Source organism: Purpureocillium lilacinum (genome assembly GCF_023168085.1).
Source record: "Purpureocillium lilacinum CBS 284.36 DNA, scaffold_4, whole genome shotgun sequence".
Taxonomy (NCBI): Eukaryota; Fungi; Ascomycota; class Sordariomycetes; order Hypocreales; family Ophiocordycipitaceae; genus Purpureocillium; species Purpureocillium lilacinum.
Window position 1 is genome coordinate 4,946,215 of NW_027072114.1, and position 22,819 is coordinate 4,969,033.

The window sequence follows — 22,819 nt, forward strand, 5'->3', positions numbered from 1 at the left end:
TTTGGACATATAAACGGCCACACCCCGGCCGCTCATCTGTTTCTGGCCGCACCAAATCAGAACCCAAAAGAGCAGTCGCCAGTGTCTGCCCGTTCGCTCTTCTCGAACGACTTCAGTGCCATACCAACGGACGGATTGTGCAGCAGCAATTGCCTTCAGCGTCGATCATGGCCGAGGCGCTGGATGTCAACGCACTTGACACCGACCTCGACGAATATGTCTTCCTTAGAGCCTGTAGAACGCTCGGCTATGTCATCCACCCACTTGACGACCAGTTGCCTGGTACGTTTTTCTCTGGAAAGAATTTTGCTGGGCCTAAAAGCCATAGGTGCGGAGCAACCCACGGGGTGGCGGCTGGACGTTCTTGGCTCTGTTAGAGGAAGAAGGTGCTACTGAGACATTGCTGAATATATACGTCAGACACCCAAGCGACTATCAGATCCAGTCGTACCGAGAGCGGGAAGCTGAGGGCCGATGGTAGAGATTTGGAAGACGCTACAGCTGGATGAATACACTCGCGCTGGCTCAAAGGTAGAGACGCTCTTGACGGCGTGTTGGCCGTGATCCAACTTTGTTCCCCAATGCCATGTTCATTTCCAGTGTCGACCATCGGCAATTTACGCTCACTGTCCACCGTCGCTTCACGCCATCCAAGCAATCACACCGTTCCGACGTGAGAACCGCAGGCGAGATCTGGAGGAAAGCATCAAAAACCCCAGACACCCGAGACATAAAAACACCCGGCCAAAAGAATTGATGGGCATGGTGTCCAGTGCTCCTATTAAATTCTCCTAGCGCACTTGGTTTCAGCGAGCCACCGCAGAAGATCATTCGCCTCAAAATCTGACCGCCGCCGTAACATTGCAAAAATGGTCGAACGATGGCAAAGGCATCTGTTCTACTGCCATTGTGGTGGGTGATCCACAACCTTGGGCAATGTCGAGTTTGAATCCTCCAGACACAGCCACTGCATACTCTCCGTACGTCCGCAGGATCAAAAGACTGCATAAAGGGTTCGCTTGTCTAAACATATCATCGTCTTGAGGAAACGGGCGATATACTTGCCCGTGGGTTTACCTTCTCAAGATGGAGTATCAGCCTGGATTCTCGGTCTGTGCCTGGAACGACGTCATGTAGGAGTTCTCGGGGTGCACTGCCGCCGCGATGAGGCAAGTTTTCCTTCCCTTTGTCCGTCCATAGCTCACCGTCGCTCTCGGTCCGTGCCCGACCCAACACGCGTCCACAGTCAATTAAAACGGCCTGCTGCGACTGCTACGGGGTTACGTCAAGGTAGGGCAATGCTGGCCGGTGACTCGCGCACCATGTCACTCGAGCCCGATCACCAAGTTACGTTGTAAGGCAAGGGTAAGATGAACCAGCAATATCGGTGAGTCACGACCCAGCCTCACCGTTACTAGCAAACCCCCTTCGGCCGACAGTTTCCATGGGTCCCTACTGCAGGGGATGGGGTGTCGCGTCCTGGAGCTGGCGAGAGATTGCTTGGCTGTGGACCGCCAAACCTGGCACAAGGTTGGGAGAGCATGTCTGACGCCCCATGCGGAACGCCCATCGAAGTATCCGCTGTCGTTGCGATCACCCGTATGACACGTAGTGTGATACGTTGCCATTTGACTCGCGTGCGAACTTCGGTGGCCGGCGATACCGCGAAGTACCTGCGTCTGCGGGTCAAGATTCCTGCCCACCTGTATGTGAAGGGGTAACCTTGCAGGCAGAGTCTTAGTGGCCAGTGAGCCTACACACAAAAGCTCCGACGGTAAGAGCTGGAGCTCCTTAGCCAGTCGAGCCGACCGCCCAGGCAAGTGTTGGGGCGCCTGTCATATGTTGTACGTCGGAGAAGACAGCCCTCGTGTCGGAGGTGCGAACCACGGACGGGTCGCCTTGGGAGAGGGTAGACGGTGTGGCTGGTTTTTCTTGGTACCATCCCTGCGGCTTGTCAACCAAGCCCTGCCTACCTGCAGCGAGGCAGTCGTGCAGCAGACCACTCCAAGGGAGTAGACCGAGGAGCACGAGGCGGCAGATGCCAAGTGCCAGCGGTGCATAGTCTCAGCCGCCCCGCGATGGATTTGCCGTCGGCTTCTCATCTCACAGCAGGCGCCCACGGAGCACGCGCCGTGCGTTTCGCAGACTTCAAGCATGAACTAAATCACCTGCTTCCCTACGCTTTTGTTGTTTTTATTGTACGAGAGAAGAACGATCAACTCGGGCCCCTCATCAAAGAACCCTCAAAACAGATGCCCTCAAACCCTGCCAATCTGAGATCCAGGAGCTACGCGGAAGGCGACAACGGCGAAGACGGCGACAGACTCGACCACATGGCTCCTCTCAGCGACTTCGCGTACCATACCCCACAGCTGAGAGAGGGCGGCCCTACCGATCACATTGTACGAATGCAGCCTCGTTTCGATGACTCGCCCACGCAACAGCAGTCCATGCCAGCAAGTTCTTTATACGAGTCATCCAACCCTACGCGCAGACAAGAGCCTATTCGGCTTACAGGGGAGTCAAACACCTCAATGCATCCCGGTGCCTCCGAGTTGGGTTTCGATGGATACGGCCGCGTCTACATGGACATAGAAGGGGTGAGAGTATCTATGCGTACAGAAGACCATCAGATCAATGTCTCTCAGGTTTTGCTAGCTTCAAAATTGAAGAAACAGCAGAGAATCAATCTGAGGGAGGCCCTGGAAGAGCACGGCGTTATTGCCCGTCGGGGACGACAAAATTGGGTGCCATTTCGTGATGGCGTATTCGCATGCCAGGCTACTGGCATCGACCAGCAACTGCTTCCCCTGCTCTCTTACGCTCGTCTTGATTTACCGGATCGAAGCGACAATTACCTTCAGATCAACAAACGCGACCGGCCTCTGATGGAGATTCTGGAGGAGTCACCCGGCTTCGCAGGATTAGAGATTGGAGACAATGTTGTCGCGTATCGGCCGTCGGAGAGAACCATCAACGCGACGCAGCTCATCGCAACTAAGGACTCGCGACGAAATAAGCTTTTCAGATTCCTTAAAGCCAACCCCGATATCGTCACGGACAGATATGCACCTCATGACCGCCTTCGAGGAACTTACATATCATATGAGGCCGCCCAACGTCTTTGTGATCATGTGGGCTTGAGTCGCGATCCGATTGAACAGCTTATATCTATGGAGGCGGCGCGGCCAGAGATTTGTTCGGAGCGAGCGGTATTCCATCACTCTGGGGCCAATGGCGCAAGCAGCTCGTGCGACCTTGTCGATTACGATCTCGGCAACGGCGCCAGCACCATGATCACGACATATGATTCCGCTCATTGTGAGTCATACACATCGCTCTTGGGCGACAGCGGCGTCAGCTTTGGATCATGGTTCCAGCTTACGGAGCAAGATCGAGTGGAGGAACTCGCTGCATTTGATTGCGATGACGTTCAAGGCAACAGCTTTGAGATGCCAAGTGCCCATCCCGGCGCCTCGGCCACGGCGGGCAGCTATGCTTCATATACTTCTATCTGAGTTACTTCGTGGGAAGATAGCAATGGCTCCTCTCGGTACTCTCGGGTCACCGAGCAGAGTTACGCCGATGGATTGCACTTGGCTCCTGCCGATCGCTAATTCACGCAGTTGTTGGAGTAGAAAAATGGCATTGTGCGCGTGCATTTGCGACTAAGATAAAGTTTGTAGTTCAGCAAGTAAGGAAGTGACAAACGAGGACCGAGTACGTACGATGCACCGTTCATATCAGCGAGTCACGACCAGTCCTCACGTCACCAGTACACCGCTTTCGGCCGACGAATTCCATGACTTTCTACGCAGGGGATGGGGTGCCGCATACTGGAGCTGGCGGGACGAATTCTTGGTAGTGGACCAGCAAACCCGGTATAGGGGCTGGGAGAGCACATCTGACGCCCCCTGCGGAACGCCCATCCATATATCCGCCCCCGCGATCGTCCTTCTGGCGCTTACTGTGATACGCTGTCGTTTGACTCGTGTGTGAACTTCGGTAGGAGCCAAGGTTCCTCAGTCAGCCGAGCGGACTGCTCAGGCAAGCGCTGCGCTGCCTGTCACATGTTGTTCGTCGGCGAAGGTGACTGTTGCGTTGGGGGTGCAAACCACGTACAGGTCGCCTTGGAACGAGGCAAACCAAGTGGCTGGTCTCAGCTTGCATGCCAACGTTTGCCTGTTTGCTGCGAGGCAGCCGTGCCGACCGTCCGCGGAGTGGGCTCAGGGGCCACGGAGCCTCAAGTGCCAGCCGCTTTGGCACCCCTGACGCCTGCCTTACGCTACTTCTCGGGTTCAGATCATTTGCCGAACCCGTCCAGCATCGCATTGAGGCCCAAAAGCGCCTTGCAAGGTGCTCCGTAAGGTGTCAGGTGTCCGGGTGCCTTACCATCGAGGGCCAAGGTGTGTCCGGTCTGTCCGCGGACTGCCACCAACTCTCCGCCGTTATATGCGTGCTTACCTGCGCCATGCCTGTTGGCCATCAGTCTCGCAAACAAAGATTCTATTTTCCCGTCTGCCTTTCAAAGCAGAACCCAATTTAGAGACCTACAACAACAAAAGCCCTCCATGGAGCGATTCATCAAGGCTTGGCGTCCCAATTCGCACCAGACGACTCCCCAACCGAACGCTCCTTGGGGTGGTTGTCTCCTTTGCCAGGCCAAGACCCGACAAGAACTCTACTCCTTCGAGTTCCACATCCGCAGAGACCATTCCGCCCTATTCGATGTCACTGACATTAGAAAAGCCTTTAAACGTGTCTTGAGACAAATTGCACGGTAAGCACCGACGTCGCCACGAGGTGCATGGTTATTGTCACGCCAAAATGCTACGGTACTGACCTGGCACATGCAGACCACAACCCTCAGCACAGTCTCCGGACGTGTTCGCCACGGATGCTGCGGTCATGCATCATGACGATTGGTTGGACCGACATAAGGACTGCGAGGGTCAGTCAAAAGTTGACCAGCATGACAAGGAGGTCTGCCTTTCATCAGCACCGGTGGCCCAGCTCTGCAGCTCCTCTCCAGAAGCTTCAGCCGACAGCCGCGCGAGCAGCGACTTGAGTGATCACTCGGAGACTGCTTCGGAGCCTGCTTCGGTGACAAAGATGATCAGGCAGCCAGAAACAAGACCAGTCACCCTCGAGCAGTTGGTTGCCGAGGCGGAGGCTTCCGATGCAGGGCTATGCGTGATTGAGGCCAAGTGCATCGAGTACGACGGCATGCAAGAGGCGGAGCCACCCGGCCAAGAGCAATACCAGGCCCTCGTTACCCTACACAAATCATTGCTCGACTGGCACTACGACTTTTTCGCGGCGAGCTGGCATCCGTCTGCTGACGAAGACTTGCATCGTCTCGCTCCCAGAGACAGAGCAGTAAGGATGTGGAAGCACGGCATGCACGCCTTCTTGGAGCGCCTTTGTCGCCGGCTCCCAGATACAGCTGACCACATGCGGACCTTCATCAACCACGCCTACAGTATAATGACACTGTTATACAGAGAGGTCCCAGCGTTCAAGGATATCTGGACAGAGTGTCTCGGTAACCTCAGTGAATATCGGGTGCTTATCGAAGACAATATTGAAGACAAGAAGGTGTGGGCAACCTCCGCAAGATCTTGGTACGGCATGGCCGCGGACAACGCACCCACAGTCGGCCGGCATTACCATCGTCTTGCCAATCTGGTCCCTTCCAATGCGCTTCAGCGATTGTACTTGCACTCCAAGTCCCTTTGCGTGCCTAGTCCGTTCCTTGGCGCGCGAGAGAGTATTCGGACGCTATTTGATCCTTTTTTGTCCCGCTCAAGCGAAGGGCTCGACCCCGTCGATGCTGCATTTGTACGCGTCCACGGGATTTTCTTCACCGGAGAGTGCAAGAAGCAGCTACAGACGTCCATAGATGAGTTCTTAGAACTCCTTGACAACCGGATCGAGCACCAAGACTCCTTTCTTTGGCTTGAAAAAGGGTGAGGTGGTTCATATCTGGGAACCAGATTTTGATACCGTGCTGACAGTCACCTAGGTACTATTTGAGCATTTCACTTTGTTGCTTGATGCTGGACTTTGGTGCAGATTCCAACGTCCTCATGCAGGCGTTGACAGGACACCGTGCAAATGAGCGAGTGGGCGACAAGTCGACACAAGAAGACCATTGGAACCCCGAGGAGAAGTTCGAGCAGGCTGCGCACGTAGCAGTACGAGCTTGCGAGGTTATATTCAGGAGATTGGGAGACATCAACACGCTCAGCTTCATCCATACCATGCTCGCCTTTATGCATCGGATGTCTCAACTTCCGGCCGCTATGTCACACCTCGAAAACCGATTCCCCTGGGGCCTTACCTGCAAGATGCTCAACTGCTTGATTGGGATGCCCGTAACGGAGCCGAGAATCAGCCCAGAAGTGCTCCCGGGCTCGGATAAGCCGGAGAAGGGGCTTTCGCCCTTGCCCTTGCCTGAAGACTACGCGTTACGAGGGCTCCTTTTCACTGAGCATATCTTCCCGAGTGGCTGGTTCGACAACAGTAATCTCGACGAAGCGGAGCGCTACATGGAGTCGGGGCGAAGGACTCTGAATCGTGAGCAGCGGCTGGAGCGCATTCTCTGGCTCGGCCGCAGGATCGCCAGCAACGGCAAGGGACTGGCTTGGGACGCGAAAAGGCGCCAGTTTGAGGAAGTTCGACCCGCTCTGTCTCGTACCACGGCTATGCGCTTCGGAGGCGTGTCGGGACGAGGAACGCGGGGGTCGTATGCGCGAAGGGTTCAGGGCTGGTTCAGGGGCTGCCTCTGCTACGACGAAGCCGCGGTGCGCTAGTTACTGTTGTTCCCAAATATCTCGCGTGCAGCAGCTACTCAAGCGCACGCCTCTCCGGGTTGCCGGGGACATGGACGAGGCAGGCGACGATGCCAGGTGTTGGCGTGGCAGTTGGAAGATACGGGCCGCTACACCTATATCCTACTATCTAGTAACATCTACATACGTTATCCTTCTCCTTCTATGAATGGCGAGGTGCCATGGCATTGTTTGTAAGTAGCTTTGCTGCAAGCCGCGGCTTGAAACGAAGGTTGCAGATTCGGTCCAATCCACCAACTCTAGATCAAACTTTGTGAACTCAAGCGCGAGCGTGAGTCGTATCCGTCGTAACTAGAGCAATCAGCGGCCACGAGGGCTGACCCTGAATTGTGCGGTCCGTGGCGCGCAGACAGGCTGCGTTGGCACAACGTACGCGTTCGTGCATGTCGCGAATCGCGCTCGTGCACTCGGACGAGCCTAACTTGCGTCACTATGGTATGCTTACATCCGTAACTTGCTAGCGCGTCTTCTATAAAATACAGGCGTACGGATATCTGCGAGCGCAGAAGGCCGTGAGAATCTGTCACTGGCCCCCTCCCTTGTGGCGGGGAAGGTACGTCCGTCACACAAACTTCGCCGACGGCAGTTGTGGAGTTGTCCCGTTGGCAGATGCGGAAAGTCAACCTCATAGCTCTTTCCGAATCCTCCAAATAAACGTGTTGGCGCCAGTTGTGGCGATCCATTACGATCGGGCCACGGAGCGAAGATGACCTGCATAAATTGGCTGTAGCAGGCTTGCCCCCGATATGCCTCCAATTAACCAGGAGTCTTCGCTTTCACGCCGATTCTCTGCACGCGACGACGAGGCGCTGCCCCCATGGAAAAGAGTATTTAGGCTCAGATGAAATTATTGAAGACGGTTCCAATTCCGAATGCGACAATGAGGGCGATAAATCATTAAGAGTTGTGGCCTTTGGAGATTTCGCCCATGGCGGTCGGAGACCCAGGACAATGTTATCCTTTGCAGCAGCACTGGAGGTAATGAGAGCTTTCGATTCCTTGGCAAACATGAAGCGCAATGGCTAGATGTGCTAGAGGAGTATCGCAATGCGTCGGAGGCTTGCCCTGCTGAAGGGATTTGGACCATCGATAATTCACCGACCCTATAACAAAGAGATACGAGGGCGAGCCCGGCGCTTGTAAGCCATTGAGGTACTTTGGGTCAGCGATCTGGTGGGCTACTGGGAGATGCCGCCAACCCATGCGGGGGCCGCCAACCCGCTCTTGTCCCGCCCATACTGTAACGTTCTGGCCGACTTCCAGGGAATCGGACGTACAGTAACATCGTGGCTGGGGATGTTTGAGAGACAACAGTCGCTGTGACTCAAATCCTAAGCCTCAGACGCTCAGTCGCCCGCAGGCGGCGACCAGACGTCCACTTCTGTTCCTCGCGTCAAACGGAGTCAGCTGTCATCCTGTCGTAGACGCTTGTCCATATCTTCTTACAGGCCCCCGGGGCGCTGCCTCGCTGTCTAATTGTTCAGGTGCAAATCATTGATGTGGTTCTTCTGCATCATCGCATCGGCATTTTGCCGCAGCCAAGCGTCAGGTTCTCGACATCGTTGCGTGGCGTCTCCAGCCGCATTGTCCGGTTGCAGACGCCCGACATCAGTGGAGGGGGCGTCCGTCCAGTTCCTGATGGTCAGTGATGTGGAGCTTCCATTTCCTTGCGCGTCCGCCCCAGTCAACAAGCGGCTTACACCGAATTCTGGACATGCAGGTGCCCATTGTCGGACAGCCGAGGGGAGCTGGTTTGGTGCACTGTCCAGTTCCCGACAAGCCACCACACGCAACCAGATTCAAGTCAGAACCAGGCACAGCAAAGGTCGCGAGAGAGGCATTTGCGTACCTACGTGCACAGAGGCCCATCCAAGGGTCCGGTTGCCCATTCGCGGGTGGACGCTAAGATCCTCGCTCGTTTGGCTTTCCGGCGGATGCGACTCGTCTGCCAAATATGGTTCTTCAGCAGCTCCCGCAAGCAGTGCCCCGCCTTTCGACTGGGCGCGATAATACATCATTGTGTCGACTATTTCCGTGTCCTCTGCGATAGCTGCCGTGGACGAGAACATATGCCGCTGTTGAGAACCCACGAAAGAAGAGGTCAGGCCCCATTGTTCTCAAATGCCTCCTGTAGCCCATTGCCGAGTCCCTCCTGCACCCTGCCCGATTGCCCTAGGAGTCAGACAGCTAGAAATGCATCGTGCCAGACGGAGAGATGTCGACGAATAACGGGAAGAGACGGAGAGGCCTTGCATACAGTACATCCATGACAGCGTTGGATGATGGCAAAAGTCCCACGGCACTAATGCATAAACAAGCTAACGACTAGGCAGAAGGTCCCCTGTGAATCGGGCAACGAAAGACTCTTGATTTCTATCTAGTGTTGGCAGGCAACCATCACCCAACTGCGGAGATGCCGCTCATCATGAACGCCGAGGTTGACACGCTCAACGGCCTTGCGCCGCGGGCCTGCGAGCTCTGCCATCGCAGGGACGGCCTGATGCGCTGCGGCGCCTGCCAGGCGGTCTACTACTGTGGCCGCGAGTGCCAGGCCGCCGACCGTGAGGAACACAAAATTCCGTGCAAAGTCATCAAGAAAGCCCGTCTACACTACGAACGTGAATACGAAAAGCTGCGAGACTTGCCTGGCGACTTTCTCACGCCTGAGAAGGTGTTTGAAACCCAGGTCGGCCACTTCTGGGGTATCCTCGAGACAAGACCGTACATGCGTGCGCGGTACGGGCTCGTCGACGCGCTGCTGCTCAGCTACGGCACCGCGGGCGGCCCCGTCGATGCGGTCCAGACTGCGCTCGACCATCTTCTTGACATGCTGCGCCTGAGTCGCTCCGACAACATGGGCGTGCGCCAGCTGGTCCCCAGTCTGTACGTCCGCCTCGGCCGCGACCAGGACGCATACGATTTTATCAAGTGGAATACCGCGACAAGTAAGGATTCGAGCTATGACTATGGCGACACTAGCCTTTCGTACCTCGACATCAAGAATGCCGACGTGTTCGAGAGCCCTGATGATGCGTGGTTGAATGAGCGCTGGATGGATCTCAGTCACGTGGTGGCCGTTGCACTCATCAAGGTGCGGATCCTGCTCGGCCTGGAGGCCATGCAAAACGCGGAAGTCGCCCTCCGCGGAGCCGTCCCTGCCGAGATTGTCGAGCTCATCCGCGGTCAGCTTGTCGGCAGTCCCATGGCCGTGCGACCTCACATCTTGCTTACCAAGCCTACGGAGACTGCGGAGCTGACCGACGAGATCCGCGGCCATATAAGAGCGCTGTATAGGGCTGTCCAGGGATACAACGCGCACTTCTGGAAAATACTTGTGGAGGAGCCTGACGCAGGTGTGCTCCAGCGGCCGAGCGGGCCTTATGGTCAGAGGACGCGGGAAGAGGCGTTGCTCATGACCAGCTACAGCTACGCTGCGTGGTACGAGACGCCGGGGGCCGTGAGCGTGCTGCGGAGCCTGGCGAGGATCAATTTCAAGTAGGAGGCGCATTTAGCGTTGGCCGGCGTGTCGTTTTGTCTGGAGACGATGATCGACAGTTCCGACACCTACACGTAGTCCCGGTCGGGCAGAAGTAGAGATTCCTAAGACTATGATTTAATTACAGTACACCTATTGAGAAGCATTTTCTCGGAGGACTGTCTCCTGTCGCAACATATGGAGCAGTTTATTCAGGGGTAATATGTGGTATCATCTGTCATGGAACCGTTACAGATCGTCCGAGTGGAGCATCCTTGGGGCGAATGAAGCCATTGCACCCGCGAAAAATGCACAACCTTAGGGGAGGTAGCCATTCAAAGAGAACTCAAGAGCTTCATCTCTGTCCATCAAAGAACACTGCCATGAGGTAGCACGTTGACTTCACAACGAGAGTGAACTAGTGAGGTGGCGAGGGGTATCTGGGGCTCGGCCGTCAGGCCTGTTAACGTGGGCGAGCAAAGATTACTGCGGGCGTGGTCCTCTGGCAAGGATCGCCCTAGCGCGAATCGACGGCTCGTCTACTTGTTGTATCAGTGTCGTGATCGAGCCACGAACAGTCCCTGTTTGATTAAAATAGAAACCAGCAGAGGTGAGCTTTAAATGCTGCAATCTAGTGTACTTGCTGAGGGTGTGCAAGCGTGATTCTCGGCAGACTGAAGAGCCACTGGATTTCGATACCTCTCAAGGGTCTTTATGACCTGATCTCTTATGCTGTGGTCCCCTTGCCGCCACACGCAGTATCTGCCGGCCACTTCCAGGCAGTCAAACTCGACAGGGTTGCGCAGGTCCTCGTGGGATCCGGAGAAGGAGCTGGAAGACGAACATGGCTCGGACCAATCGGGGTTGTCTCGAAAACAGAGCTCTACAACTCGCGACGGCGGCCAAGTTAGCTCCCAGATTCGTTGTCGGACTTCCACTGGCAGGTCGGAAAACGACGGGCGGGGTTGGTTCGCTCCATGGGCTGTGCAGTGAGCAAATGACCGCTGCACTACCTCGAGCGAGCGACGAGAACAATACCAAATGCCGTGGTGTTAGAGGACAGAGTAGTAGCTGGTTGCGCGGCCGGGAACTTGAGCGATGTTGTTGGAGGTTGGGAGGGTTCGGTGGCAGTCGTTGCGGCGGGACACCGTAGAGGCGACGCGGCTGCTGGTCTCGGCGTGAATCCTGGCATTAGATGACCAGGTTCGCTCTCAATCGGCCGCCGCCGGGGCTGCGTGCTGCTGGCTCGGACGAGAGACACGCCTCTCGAACTGCAATGCGTGGGTCGGCTCAGACGACGTCCAATGGGTGGCTAAGAGCGCGTGGGAGGGAGTACCAAGGCGTTCGGTGAACGTTTAGTCAGTGGTGATTGTCCGCTTCTTCCTCGCAGGCCCCCCGCAGCTGCAGGTGATCTGTATTGGCCTTGCAGCTTGGCGAAGTCCACAGAAACTGGACAACGCGGCACGCGAGAAAGTTGTGGCTCTCGAGCGTGACTCCGGAAGATTATGTGGAAGCACCTGGGTTAGCAACAGGTCATCACTGGCGGGTTGTCCGCTTGTTGCCGCCACGGAGCCGCTATTCTCCCGTTTCCCCCTCATGGCTGCGGGTTCCAGGGCCTTGCATGAGCGTCTCCCAAAACTGGGAAATCTTCAGGAAGCAGACAACGAGCAGCGCAAGGAGCTTTGCGGTCATCAAGCAGGGCTGCCAAGATGGAAGTCCGGAGGATGAGGCGGGTTGGGGTTGCCGTGGGCGTCAGGGGCGTTTGCCCACCCCACGCCTACAGACGGCCACAAGTGACCTTGCATGATCTTTACGTAAACGGTAAGGATCGTCAGGACCTGGCCGACGCAGCCTTGTGGCTTGCCGTGACAGGTTTCTGTCGTAGGGGTGGCTGGGAACTAGGGGCCATTGTCCACTTTTGACCAACTTGGGTCTGCTACGACCACCCCTCTGGCCTCGCACGACCTCCTTCTGTACATATGAACTCATCAGGAACTGGACGATGCAGGTACGCAGGGAGCTTGTGGCCTTTCGCCATGGCTTCCAGGAATGGGAATATCACGGCTGGCTTTAGCTGCGAGTATAAGTTTCTGGGGGTGAGGATGGGGTCACTGAAGTTCACCTTTTGCCGCCATGGGGTGCTATTTCTGCACCTCCTGACCGACCGGGCTGCAGGCGCCGTAGTCGACAAGATGACCACTTGGGAGCTGACCCACACTTTGCCCACATCAGGACAGAAGGCTGGTTTCTGCTTTTCGGTGCCACTGGCGTTGCAATGTCTCCAACTGGGCAACTAGCCCTTCGGACGCGGCGGCAGCATACCGCACAACATCTAGACATCCAGAGTCAGGTCCTGCGAAGCCATAATGTCCTGCATAGAAGTTGACGCACCCACGTCACGACGAAAAGGTGCCATGACCTGTAGATGCTAACAACGTGCAGAAACTAGACGGCAGGAAACGATGGACGCGGCAGCACGAGAAGCCACCAGACGATTTCGACAAACCGGCTTTCAGCTGCGATGTACAGTAGCGTGCATCTGGAGAATTGTGCCAAGATCGCGTGTCCTGACGGTGATCTGCCTCTTGCCGCCATGAGGTGCAACTCCCGCACCCCCGACCCGGCAGGTAGTCGACAAATCTGTAACCCTTTGGCCACTAAAAAAAAGTCTGGCCTCTGCCTTTGCCTTGCAAATTGCCGGTTGCATTCTCTCCAGCTGGACAAGTGGCCGCAACAGGCGTGATTTTGCCGCGAGGACCCTCGCATCCATTTGCCACTATCGCGGCTTGTTGCCGCGAACTATTCTGGCCCTGGGCCTCTTACGGTCTCAAGAGCCGCAAAACCGTCATGGGCGAAGCAATGTCCAAATACGACTGCCTCCATCACTACCCCGTCTGAGACCAGCTTCCGGACACATCAGAAGAACGCCGAATTATTGTCTCTACGGTGCCTGAGCCATACCGGCCGTGGCAATGACTGTAATTGGATAACGGACAGGCCCAGAAGATGGTGTGGCTACCGTAAGTTCGTGACGTTGCTGTCCCTCCTCTGGACTTGCGTCCACATGCGTTCCTTGGAATCGTGTGGTCACCATCGGACGCGGCACCATCTTATCGCACTAGATCTGCCCATTTTGACATATGTTCTGTGGTCCCATAACATCCTGTATAGAAATGGACACACGCAACGACGTCGAGAAACTGACATGACCTGTTGCAGCCGAAGACAAAGACTGGACGGCAGGACGCGACCGAGCTGCCACCAGACAACGTCAGGAAACCGACTTTAGCTGCGACGTAGCGTGCGGGCGAAGATGTTCCAAGACTGCGTGTGCTACACGGTGATCTGCTTGTCAAGCTCTGGACAATGCCCGCCATTGCCATAGTCGACAGTTAGACGGCATAATCCCTGCGACTGCGCCTCGGCACAGGCTCCACGTCAGCGAGCGGCATGTCTGGAACCGGACGACGCCGTCCACATGAAGGAATTGGATGAACCAGCACCCTTGTCCGTCTTCCCGCCCTGCATGGCGACCTTCGTCCGGGTCTGAATGCTGATGGCCCGGGCGGCCGATGCGGTCCCCGCCACTCCACAACGATCTGCACGGCGAAACTGGCTGTCGCCATGCAACCACGTTGCGAAGCTGACATGTACTGAAGGTGCCATACCCGACGCAAGAACTGGACGGAGCGGTCCCCCCCTGCTTCGCAATGATCTGCACGGCAAGTTCTGGTTGCCGCTACGTGCCACTGTCGAGAAACCGACATGTACCGTAGCTGCCAACACGATGCAGAGAGAATTGGTCGGCGCACGTCTCTGCCCTCGGTGGTCTGCATGTCAGGCATCGGCGAAGCGGGTCCCCGGCCGCCGCATCCAGTTACATGTTTCACGTCACTAATCGACCACGTCAAGGAGCGGACGAGCGAGATGCAGGCAAACGGCGCGACAAGAAGCCAACGATCGGTGGGTAACTGCCACGTGAAGAACAGGACAGTCGCACGCTCTTGAAAGAGTAATCTGATGTCGAAAACTGGACGGCGTACCCGCAGCGTCGCACAGCTCATGGCCGTGGCACACCACACGAATCCAAATCAGCGAGCAGCATGACACGAGTTGGACGACGTTCTCTACGCAAGGCACGGAGTGCCAGGCTGCCCCCTCATCTGGATGCAGCCCCATAGCGACGTCCGGGTCTGGGCCAACTGCCCACTTACTCCATGTCCATACAGAACTGGGCGCGTGTTTCCACAATGCCACAACTCGCCCCGGCTCCATAGCAACGCCGGTGTGGAATGAAAAGTCTCTGCCGAACAACTGTACCAGATGGGCCAATTCATGCTTCTCCTTGGCCGGGGTTATGGAGCCCATCTGTCCCATCTGTCTCCGCACTTTCGGTGCGCAAGGGCGCACAGGATATGGCCAATTGCTCACAGCCTTCCACGGCAGAGCCTGCTCTGCTAAGATTGATGTTGTACTGTACTGTAGTCTGGATTCTAGTAATGCTGAACTTGGGCGCTGGCGTTGACTCTTTCATGAAAGAAAATTTGCACAGCTTGTCTGTGGCCTCCCTTTGTGGCGGCTGGAGAATGCTTTCGTACTCACCGCCTGGTCCATGAGCCGGTGAGGTACATTCGTATCCAGCTTTTGCGATGTGGCTCATACCACTATGGGTGGATGGCCAGTTCTGCAATGAAGATAGAGAGACGCCCGCTGCGTAAGTACTGCTGTTGTCTGGGCAAAGCTATTGTCTCTTGCGAGCTGGCCACAGCACAAATGGGCGCCTCCTGCTACCACCTGGAAGTCCTAACGAGCGGGCGACGCAAGAAGGTAGCCGGAGGACTGAACAACAAAGAGGGACCGTCTCACTCGACGCTGTTGGCAATCAACACCCCTCATTTCACTTTCACTTCATCTGCTTCAACGGTCTGACTATGGTACGTCGTCGAGTCTCGCCGCTCGCACACATGGACGGCGTCTGGGTCGCTCCCCAAGCCCAAGGCGCTGCTGCACGAGCTTGAGGCCGAGTTGCTGGCAAACTCGCCCGAGGTGCTGGCGCGCATCGCCAACGAGCAGTTTCGGTGGTGCGACGACTGGAAGCGGCCATGGAGTACGTCGGGATTAAGTCGGTGCCCGGGCGAGCAGACGTAGCTGGTGGTGGAGCCGCGCACGAGGGCGCCGACTCTTCGTGCGCAAGGACCAGTGCAACTACTTTGTCGGCGTGCTGCAGCTGCTTGAGCTGCGTTGGGAGGCGGTGCTGCAGCAAGGGAAGATAACGACCAGGCCTGCCATCCACTCCCAGGCAGCGGAATGCTGTAAAGCGAAAATCCAACCCCCAAAGCTTCTGTCCCAGCGTACTCTCCGATCTAGAACTGGCGGCATTGCCTTGGTGTCACTGGCTTTTCGCCCTACGATCGATCAGCGTCAGCACCGCTAGAGTGGTAGCCGCTACTCGTCACACTGCAGATTGGCGCGACGAAGAAGCAGTTCTACAGGCGTGCCATCATGCCAAAGCGGGCCGTTACGCTCTGACCTTCCGCCCCACTGGATGACACATTTCCTCCAGCGACACCTTTCCTCCAGCGACACCTTTCCTCCAGCGACACAATTTTCCTCCAGCGACACAATTTTCCTCCAGCGACACAATTTTCCTCCAGCGACACAATTTTCCTCCAGCGACACAATTTTCCTCCAGCGACACAATTTTCCTCCAGCGACACCTTTCCTCCAGCGACACTTTTTTCCGCCAGCGACACTTTTTTCCGCCAGCGACACTTTTTTCCTCCAGCGACACCTTTCCTCCAGCGACACCTTTCCTCCAGCGACACTTTTTTCCTCCAGCGACACCTTTCCTCCAGCGACACAATTTCCCTCCAGCGACGCGTTCCCTCCAGCGGCCCGTTCCCTCCCGCGACCCGTTCCATCCAGCGATACATTTCCAACACAATCAGCTTGTGCCAAGGTCTTTTTGGTCCCATAGTCTCAAGACCGGACGCTCCAATGCCGCCCATCCAATGCATCTGCGGTCCGTCGTTTCCCGCACGCAGCTATTGGCATCATCGGCAAATCAAGCATGTCCATTGCTGTGGAGCTTACTTTGCCGGTAAGAACTGGTCGAAGCACGAAAAAGAAACTGGTCACGCCGGCGTCGAGATCCGTCCACAACCAAAGAAACAGCAAGTATCCAAAGGTCGGTGTCGTGATCTAATCGATTGCGAGCTCGGATGCGGGTCGACTCTCGAACGCCACAGGATGCCTAAGCACCGCGGATCAAAGCATTATAAATGTGATTCATGCGGTTTAACATTTCTGCTCAAGGGGCGAATACAGCACAGATACAAAACTGCACACGACCACTACACGGAGGTGAACGTGCCAAACCCGGAGCAACTGGCCGCCGGTCCCGGGGCCTCGACGCGGCTTACAATGAGCGACTCCGTAACGTGGAGCGAGAGCAATGTCACCGCCGAGATGCGCAGGAAGTATGAGTTTCCCATTCGCACCTTGTTTCGCGAATGCCAGACCAGCCCGATCCCTGCCCTGCCTACTGGATCAAGGTGGAACCGTAATCGTCGGCTCCTCCAACGGATATTCCCGGAAGATCGCGACATACCATTTGCGCGAATTGGGACTTTCTCAGACACGACCGATGACGCGGAAGTCTGGTATGTTACGGAGAAGCAGATCGAGGAGAAGGTCATCGACCGAGGCTTTGTTCTGCGCAAGCCCACTGTGATCAAATCACATCCAGCAGGAAGATGTGGGCGCAGTCTCGACTTGTTCTTGGAGGCCTTGCATAATCACTTCGCCGGTAGTAGAGTGGACGTCCAAGATCTAAGCACGACAAAGACACGTCCCGTCTCGATGCCCGTCGACGCAGTTATCAAGCGAATCAGAGAAGGGCCGGATTTTCGCGCCGGACAACTACCCATAAACCTGCTGAACTTGAAATACTTTGGACAGGCACCCCCCACGCCCACGTTCCTCAACATGCCTCGGTTTGATGTTCTCCCAGCGATCGGTTCGCATCTGGAGGCGGAGTTTAGCAGAGAAGCGATCGCCGGAAAGCGTGGGCATGCCACAGCCAGAGAAGTCGACCTGGATCGTTCTCTAACCTTTTCGCTGTTTGCGCAGAGGGGATCTTTTACCGGGTTCCATGTCGATTGCCCAGACGGAACCTGGGTGAGCAACGAGTGGGGTTTGAAGCTTTGGATCTTTGCCAGAAACAGTGACGAAGCCGACATGACCGAGTTCGCTGAAGAGGGCGCTGAATGGGCTCCAAAGGAGGTTGCTGTTATTGTATTAGAGCCAGGTGATACCCTGGTCATGCCTCCGGCGGAGGTCGTACCTCACGCTGTTCTCACTCTGGAAGACTCCCACATGGTCGGTGGCATGTTCATGGACGCACATCGCATTGTGGACTCGATTCAGAAACTTTTCTGGATAGGAACACACCCTACGGTTACGAACGAAGCAATCCCTCTCCAGCTACTGAGCGGTTGGGAGCATCTGCGTAACCGGTTTTTGGCCCAGGACCGACCCGTGGCTGACCGTGACAAGTTCGACGAGATCTCGGAGCTCTTGCGGGCACAGCTAAGTTGTCAATGTCCTGGCCCGTGTCGGAAGAAGTGTTCCTCCTGTCGATGCTCATCGTCCTTGGCGCAAGATGAAAGATGCACCAGCTGGTGCCACCGTGCGCCCGGCAGTAATAAGAGGAAGTTATCGACGAGGGCTAGTGCGTCATCGGGTGCAGATTAACGCAACACAATTTCTTATTGCCAATATTCTGCTTGTTGGGCTGGGCAATCTCGGCGTGCTTATTGACTTACTAGCTGGGTGGCGATTTTCTAATCATAGCCCCTCATTAGGGACAGCCAGCGCAGGCAGAATCCATGTCGTGGCGATTGTGTTGTGCACCATCAACCAGATAGACGCTGATGCAACATCAACGATAACATGTCGGCCGTGCTCACATGTGTGTGGCGATTTGTGATAGGAGCTTGGAGAAAATTAACGAGTACTTTGCGACTTATCATATATACATGGAAAACACATAAACGCACTTTTTCGGCTGGCACAGTCGTAAGACCTGTAGCCGGTCGTGGGGCGCACGTTGCTCTCGGGCGAGTGCTATTGTTGGTCCAGATGCCAGGCGAAAAGAACGTGCCGCGCGCGGGATGCATTTTGGTGAGGCAGCGGCCTTCTTTGGCTTGTGTCTACGTCCACGACTCCTGTAGTAGGATGGCGTGGTACTGCTCGGCGTCGGCCTGCCGAGGGCAGGTCATGCGCTGGTAAGAATTTCCCAAAATTGACTTGGAAAACGCGAATGCTCTTCTTTCCGGTCTGGTTTCTATGGCTGCTCATTGCAGGCCTCGTTGATCTACTGCCCCAAGCCGATAGCGGCACAACCCCCTTTCTCCCTCCTTCGGGCGGGCCAGTTGACAGGAAAGTGCGATGCGACGGTCGGTTGCTTGGCACAGCATCTTGGTAGCGGCGCCTCCCGTGGTGGCATCAAAACGTTCTGGATGACCATTGAGTCCTCGGAGGGTTGTTTCAAGACTTCCGGCCTGAAATAGAACGCACCATCGCGCAAGTTGGCTCCGCGGCCACAGTGAGAAACAAAACGAGCGATGCCCGGACTCCGCCGGGGGAGTGGGAGCAAGCTGCGATGAACAAGAAGTTCCGGAGAATCGCATCCACCGAAGGGGCAAAGCGCATAGGCCAGCCTCAGCGGCTGTGGCGCCTTGTGAGCCGCTCGCCACAGCCGCGACCACAGTCAAGTCCTCCATGCGCGTGCCCAGCGATTGTCCCAGATCCATCTGCTGAGCTGTCCGAGACCGGTGTCTCCGCTGCCGAATACCAGACTCTGCAGGTAGAGACCTAAAGACAACCTTAGGAGACAGCACTCACCGTCACAGGTTGGCCCGATAGGCGACGTGGCGGAGTAACTGGCGACGAACAGGTGGCAGCTCGTCGACCGCCCTTGTCAGAGTCCTGACGCTCCTGACGCTCTATGTCTTGCGACCCTGGCTTCGCTAGGAGGGCTTGATTTTGATGGCTAGGTCTTCGGCGAAGTTCTCGACGCCTCTGGAGTCACCGCCTTTCCCTTCGCTCTCTTGTGCTTCGGCGGCGTACTCTCTATGCCAGGTCGGCTGCGCAGCCTCTTGCGCTTCCCTCTGGTCTTCTTTGGTCGGCCGGGCCTTTCGTCCGAGGCCCTACTGTTGTCGTCGCTCGCACCCAGGACTGCAGGCTCCCCTTGCCCAGCATGCCTTTCCCCGCCGCTAGCACCTCCGGCAGCGCGGCCCTGTGCTCTGTTGGAACGCCCAGGCTCCAGGTTAACATGCTGCTCATCAGCGTTTCTTGCGGGCAGGTTTGACCCAGCGACGTTTTGACCGATGTTCTCCACAATCTGGTCTGCCTCTACGCTGGGATATTCCTCGCTGTGTTTTTCGGCTGACCGCCCAGGCACCAGTGTCGTTGACTGCTCATCCGAGGGTGTACGGGACACCTCATCCTGGCCTACCGGAACAGAGCCGGCTAGTACCTCGACATCCTTGTCGGCTTCCGGCCCAGCGTCGGATGTGTTGACCTGGTGGCTGTCCGCGAGACTGTGCTCGGATTCCTCCGAGTCGGTTCCGACCCTCGCATCTTGGTCACCATTCACAACCCGTTCGGTGCCCTCGGTGCCCGGCGACGCACCATGCAATAGCGAATTACTTCCCCTGCTGGCTTGGTCGGTGACTTGGTGGTCCTTGTACTTCGTCACCATGCGGTCGTCGCCAATTGCGCTGGCGTGCTCATCTTCTTCTCGGCCAGCTTCAGCTGAGCCAGCATCATCGACCGCGGTCTCTTGGTTTGTGTCTGCGACATCGCCGACACCCTCGCAAGAAGCACCTTTGACTTTGAGGAATAGTCTGTCTTTGTCCTTGAGCAACCCCAGCGCTTCCTTATGTCGCCGATGCCGCCCGGTCTGCCGCTCTCGCCAAGTCATTTCGAAGATGAGTGTCTTCCCCAGATCTCCCCAACGGAAACGGATTTTAACAGTGTCACCTGTCCTCACTTTGCCGCTGAGATTCAGCGGCACCTCATTCATGGGTATGGCGCGATCAACATCCCAGGCATGATTTTCCGTGTCGAGAGAATGCTCCTCCAACTGAGTGCTTTCAACAACGTAATGAGGCTCAATCCGAAAGGCACTGGGCTGCGTGTTGATCTTCATTCGTTCGTACTTGGTTTCGAATTGACTGGATCCAGGGTTCTTGAACGCCAGAAGTCTTCGCCGCGGTTTGATACGCTCCACAGTCCTCGATGGCGCGCCTGGACCGTAGTAGTAACCTTCGACAATGATGCCAAAGCAAGATTTTTCGAATTCCTCCATCGGATTTTCGTCGTACTGCAACGACGCGCCCTTGGCCCCCGCATGACTATATCGCGATTAGAGGGAAACGGCAACGGGTGGGATACCGGTACATACTCTGCATCCTCAGCGTCCGCAATGATGACTCCAAACCCGGCGTCGCTTTCACGTCCTTGCCGTTCCAACTCTCGGCGCCAGTCCTCGATACAGGCCGTCCATTTTTCCTTGATAAAAAAGTTAGAAGCGCAAGCGCCGCCGCTCAAGATGACATAGTCGATATTCGTGATGTCCAGAAGCATCTCACGCGCCAGTCGGAGAGGCTCTTGGTACGCATCAATGGTGATCCGCCGAAACTCATCCGCGGAAATGATTGTTCGGTCGCCTATTTTGTACGGAGTGCAATCCTCGCTCATCTTGAAAAAATGTAATTGAGCAGCGTTGAAAAGGTCGTTTGCCTCTTCCTTGTTATTGGCTTTGTCTTTGCACAGGCGTTTCAATTTCGTCCAGCCAGAGCCCATGCCGCCGCCACAGCCTCTTGGCTCGCTGAGCAGAATCACGCGCCCGCCCTGGATTTCCGCGCCCACGAAGTCCTGCGAGGCTATTAGCACTATTCAAATGATGTTGGCTGAGACATCGAAGACAAACTGCTGTGCCGGAACCAATATCGAATAATAATACCTAGCGGGGAGTCAGTCACTCGGTCCCATACACGGAGTCGACTACAAACCCTTGGACTCCCTTTTCTGCCTTCTTTACCCAGCGTTTCCTCGACGTCCTCGTTTCCATGGAGAAGACCCCTGACGGTAGCACCAGGCTCTGACTCGAAATGGATTGGATCCTCCGGAAACCCAGCCTCAACCATGAGTTTCGTGATGTCGTTTTGTATTTTCTCGCCGTGGGAATCTCTGGTCCAGATCGCCGGAACGAGCGGTTCCACGCGCTTTATTTTCCAGCCGTCTACGCCATAGGAATGGTGAAGGAAACTGACGAGTGTGTCCCATAAAAACGTCACAAACTTGCGAAACACGTCGCGATTTCGAACCGCATAAGTTGCGCAGAGCTCCGTGAACCGGCGGCCTTCCCCATCTTGACAAAGGTTAACATCCAGCGACTGCTTGACACCGGAAGATGTATTTTCGCAATCGACGGTCTTCTGGTCCTTTGGGTCGCACAGACCCAACAGCTGGAATTGACCTCGAGCCGGGCCGAATATGACGTCGGTGGGGAACATATACGTTTCTTCGAGCCTTCCCAGCGCAGAGTAAGCCTTGCGCATCGGAACTTTCCTGGGTTGGGGATCATCTGTTGTTGTGATGGCCGCTCGCAAAGTGCCACTTCCGAAGTTTATGCCAACATGGACATGTTGGCACTGTTGCGGCGCTGCGGCGCGCATTCTCGTTGGATCACGCATTCGATGCAACAATATCTGTCGAGGCGACAATGCACGGGGGCCACAGAGTTCTGGGCGGGCGCGGCGTACTGGCGAAGGGACGGTGTTTGGATGTGGAAGGGACAAACGCCGCTGGCCAGGCGGAATTAGGTACGCGGCGCATGAGCTGGTCACCGCGCCTCGTCGAGGCGCGTCACGGCCAATGGCAACGCGACTCTGGGCCCTGTGGGTCGGTGGGCCTTCCACCCATCTCTATTCCCCCTTCCCCCCCCCCCCCCCCCCCCGGAGGGGGTGCGCCCTCCACCCAACAAAGAACAACTGAACAAGGTCTGTGCCATCCTTTGGACCTCCTCAAACTTTTTATTCACAAGATTGACGGTTGTCCGCGAACGTGTTGGCCAGCTCCCCTTCAAGGCGGCTCATGTTTCCGTATATCGGCCGAATGGTCACGAAGCGGGTAATAGTCCTATCAGTACCGCTCGAAGTTTCCATCGGCAAAGCGCTAAATGCCCTATTAGCCTTGCAGCAAAGAGAAGCGAACAAGAACCGCACGGACTGCGACGCGATCACTTTTGTCTAGGCTAGTTGACGCGTGGGTCATAGAGTGCGAGAAAGACACTCCCGTCGTTGAATGAGACCATTTATGATGTCGAGCAGGTGGATCGGCTACGCAATTCGAGCGCCCCTGTCCATGGTATATATTAGCGAGGCTCAATCCTTGGATTTGCGGCCCCTCACCAATATGC

General features: G+C 56.1%; 3 protein-coding genes across 3 annotated transcripts; 2 read left to right on the top strand and 1 right to left on the bottom strand.

The window, feature by feature from the left end:
- Window positions 1–4,571: 4,571 nt before the first annotated feature.
- PLICBS_006573 (uncharacterized protein) lies at window positions 4,572–6,815 on the top strand (the record flags this gene model as incomplete). The annotated part of the gene is made up of 3 exons (XM_018317099.2): window positions 4,572–4,780; window positions 4,857–5,969; window positions 6,026–6,815. 3 exons carry the CDS (start codon window positions 4,572–4,574, stop codon window positions 6,813–6,815), a joined length of 2,112 nt encoding a protein of 703 aa, XP_018182624.2.
- Window positions 6,816–9,267: 2,452 nt separating this feature from the next.
- On the top strand, window positions 9,268–10,353 carry PLICBS_006574 (uncharacterized protein; the record flags this gene model as incomplete). Its single annotated transcript, XM_018317098.2, has 1 exon — window positions 9,268–10,353. One exon carries the CDS (start codon window positions 9,268–9,270, stop codon window positions 10,351–10,353), a length of 1,086 nt encoding a protein of 361 aa, XP_018182623.2.
- A 9,008-nt stretch (window positions 10,354–19,361) lies between these two features.
- PLICBS_006575 (uncharacterized protein) lies at window positions 19,362–21,959 on the bottom strand (the record flags this gene model as incomplete). The annotated part of the gene is made up of 5 exons (XM_065600996.1): window positions 19,362–19,541; window positions 19,712–20,750; window positions 20,801–21,273; window positions 21,329–21,361; window positions 21,411–21,959. The coding sequence occupies 5 exons, from the start codon at window positions 21,957–21,959 to the stop codon at window positions 19,362–19,364; spliced, it is 2,274 nt and encodes a 757-aa protein (XP_065457068.1).
- Between the last annotated feature and the right edge of the window lie 860 nt (window positions 21,960–22,819).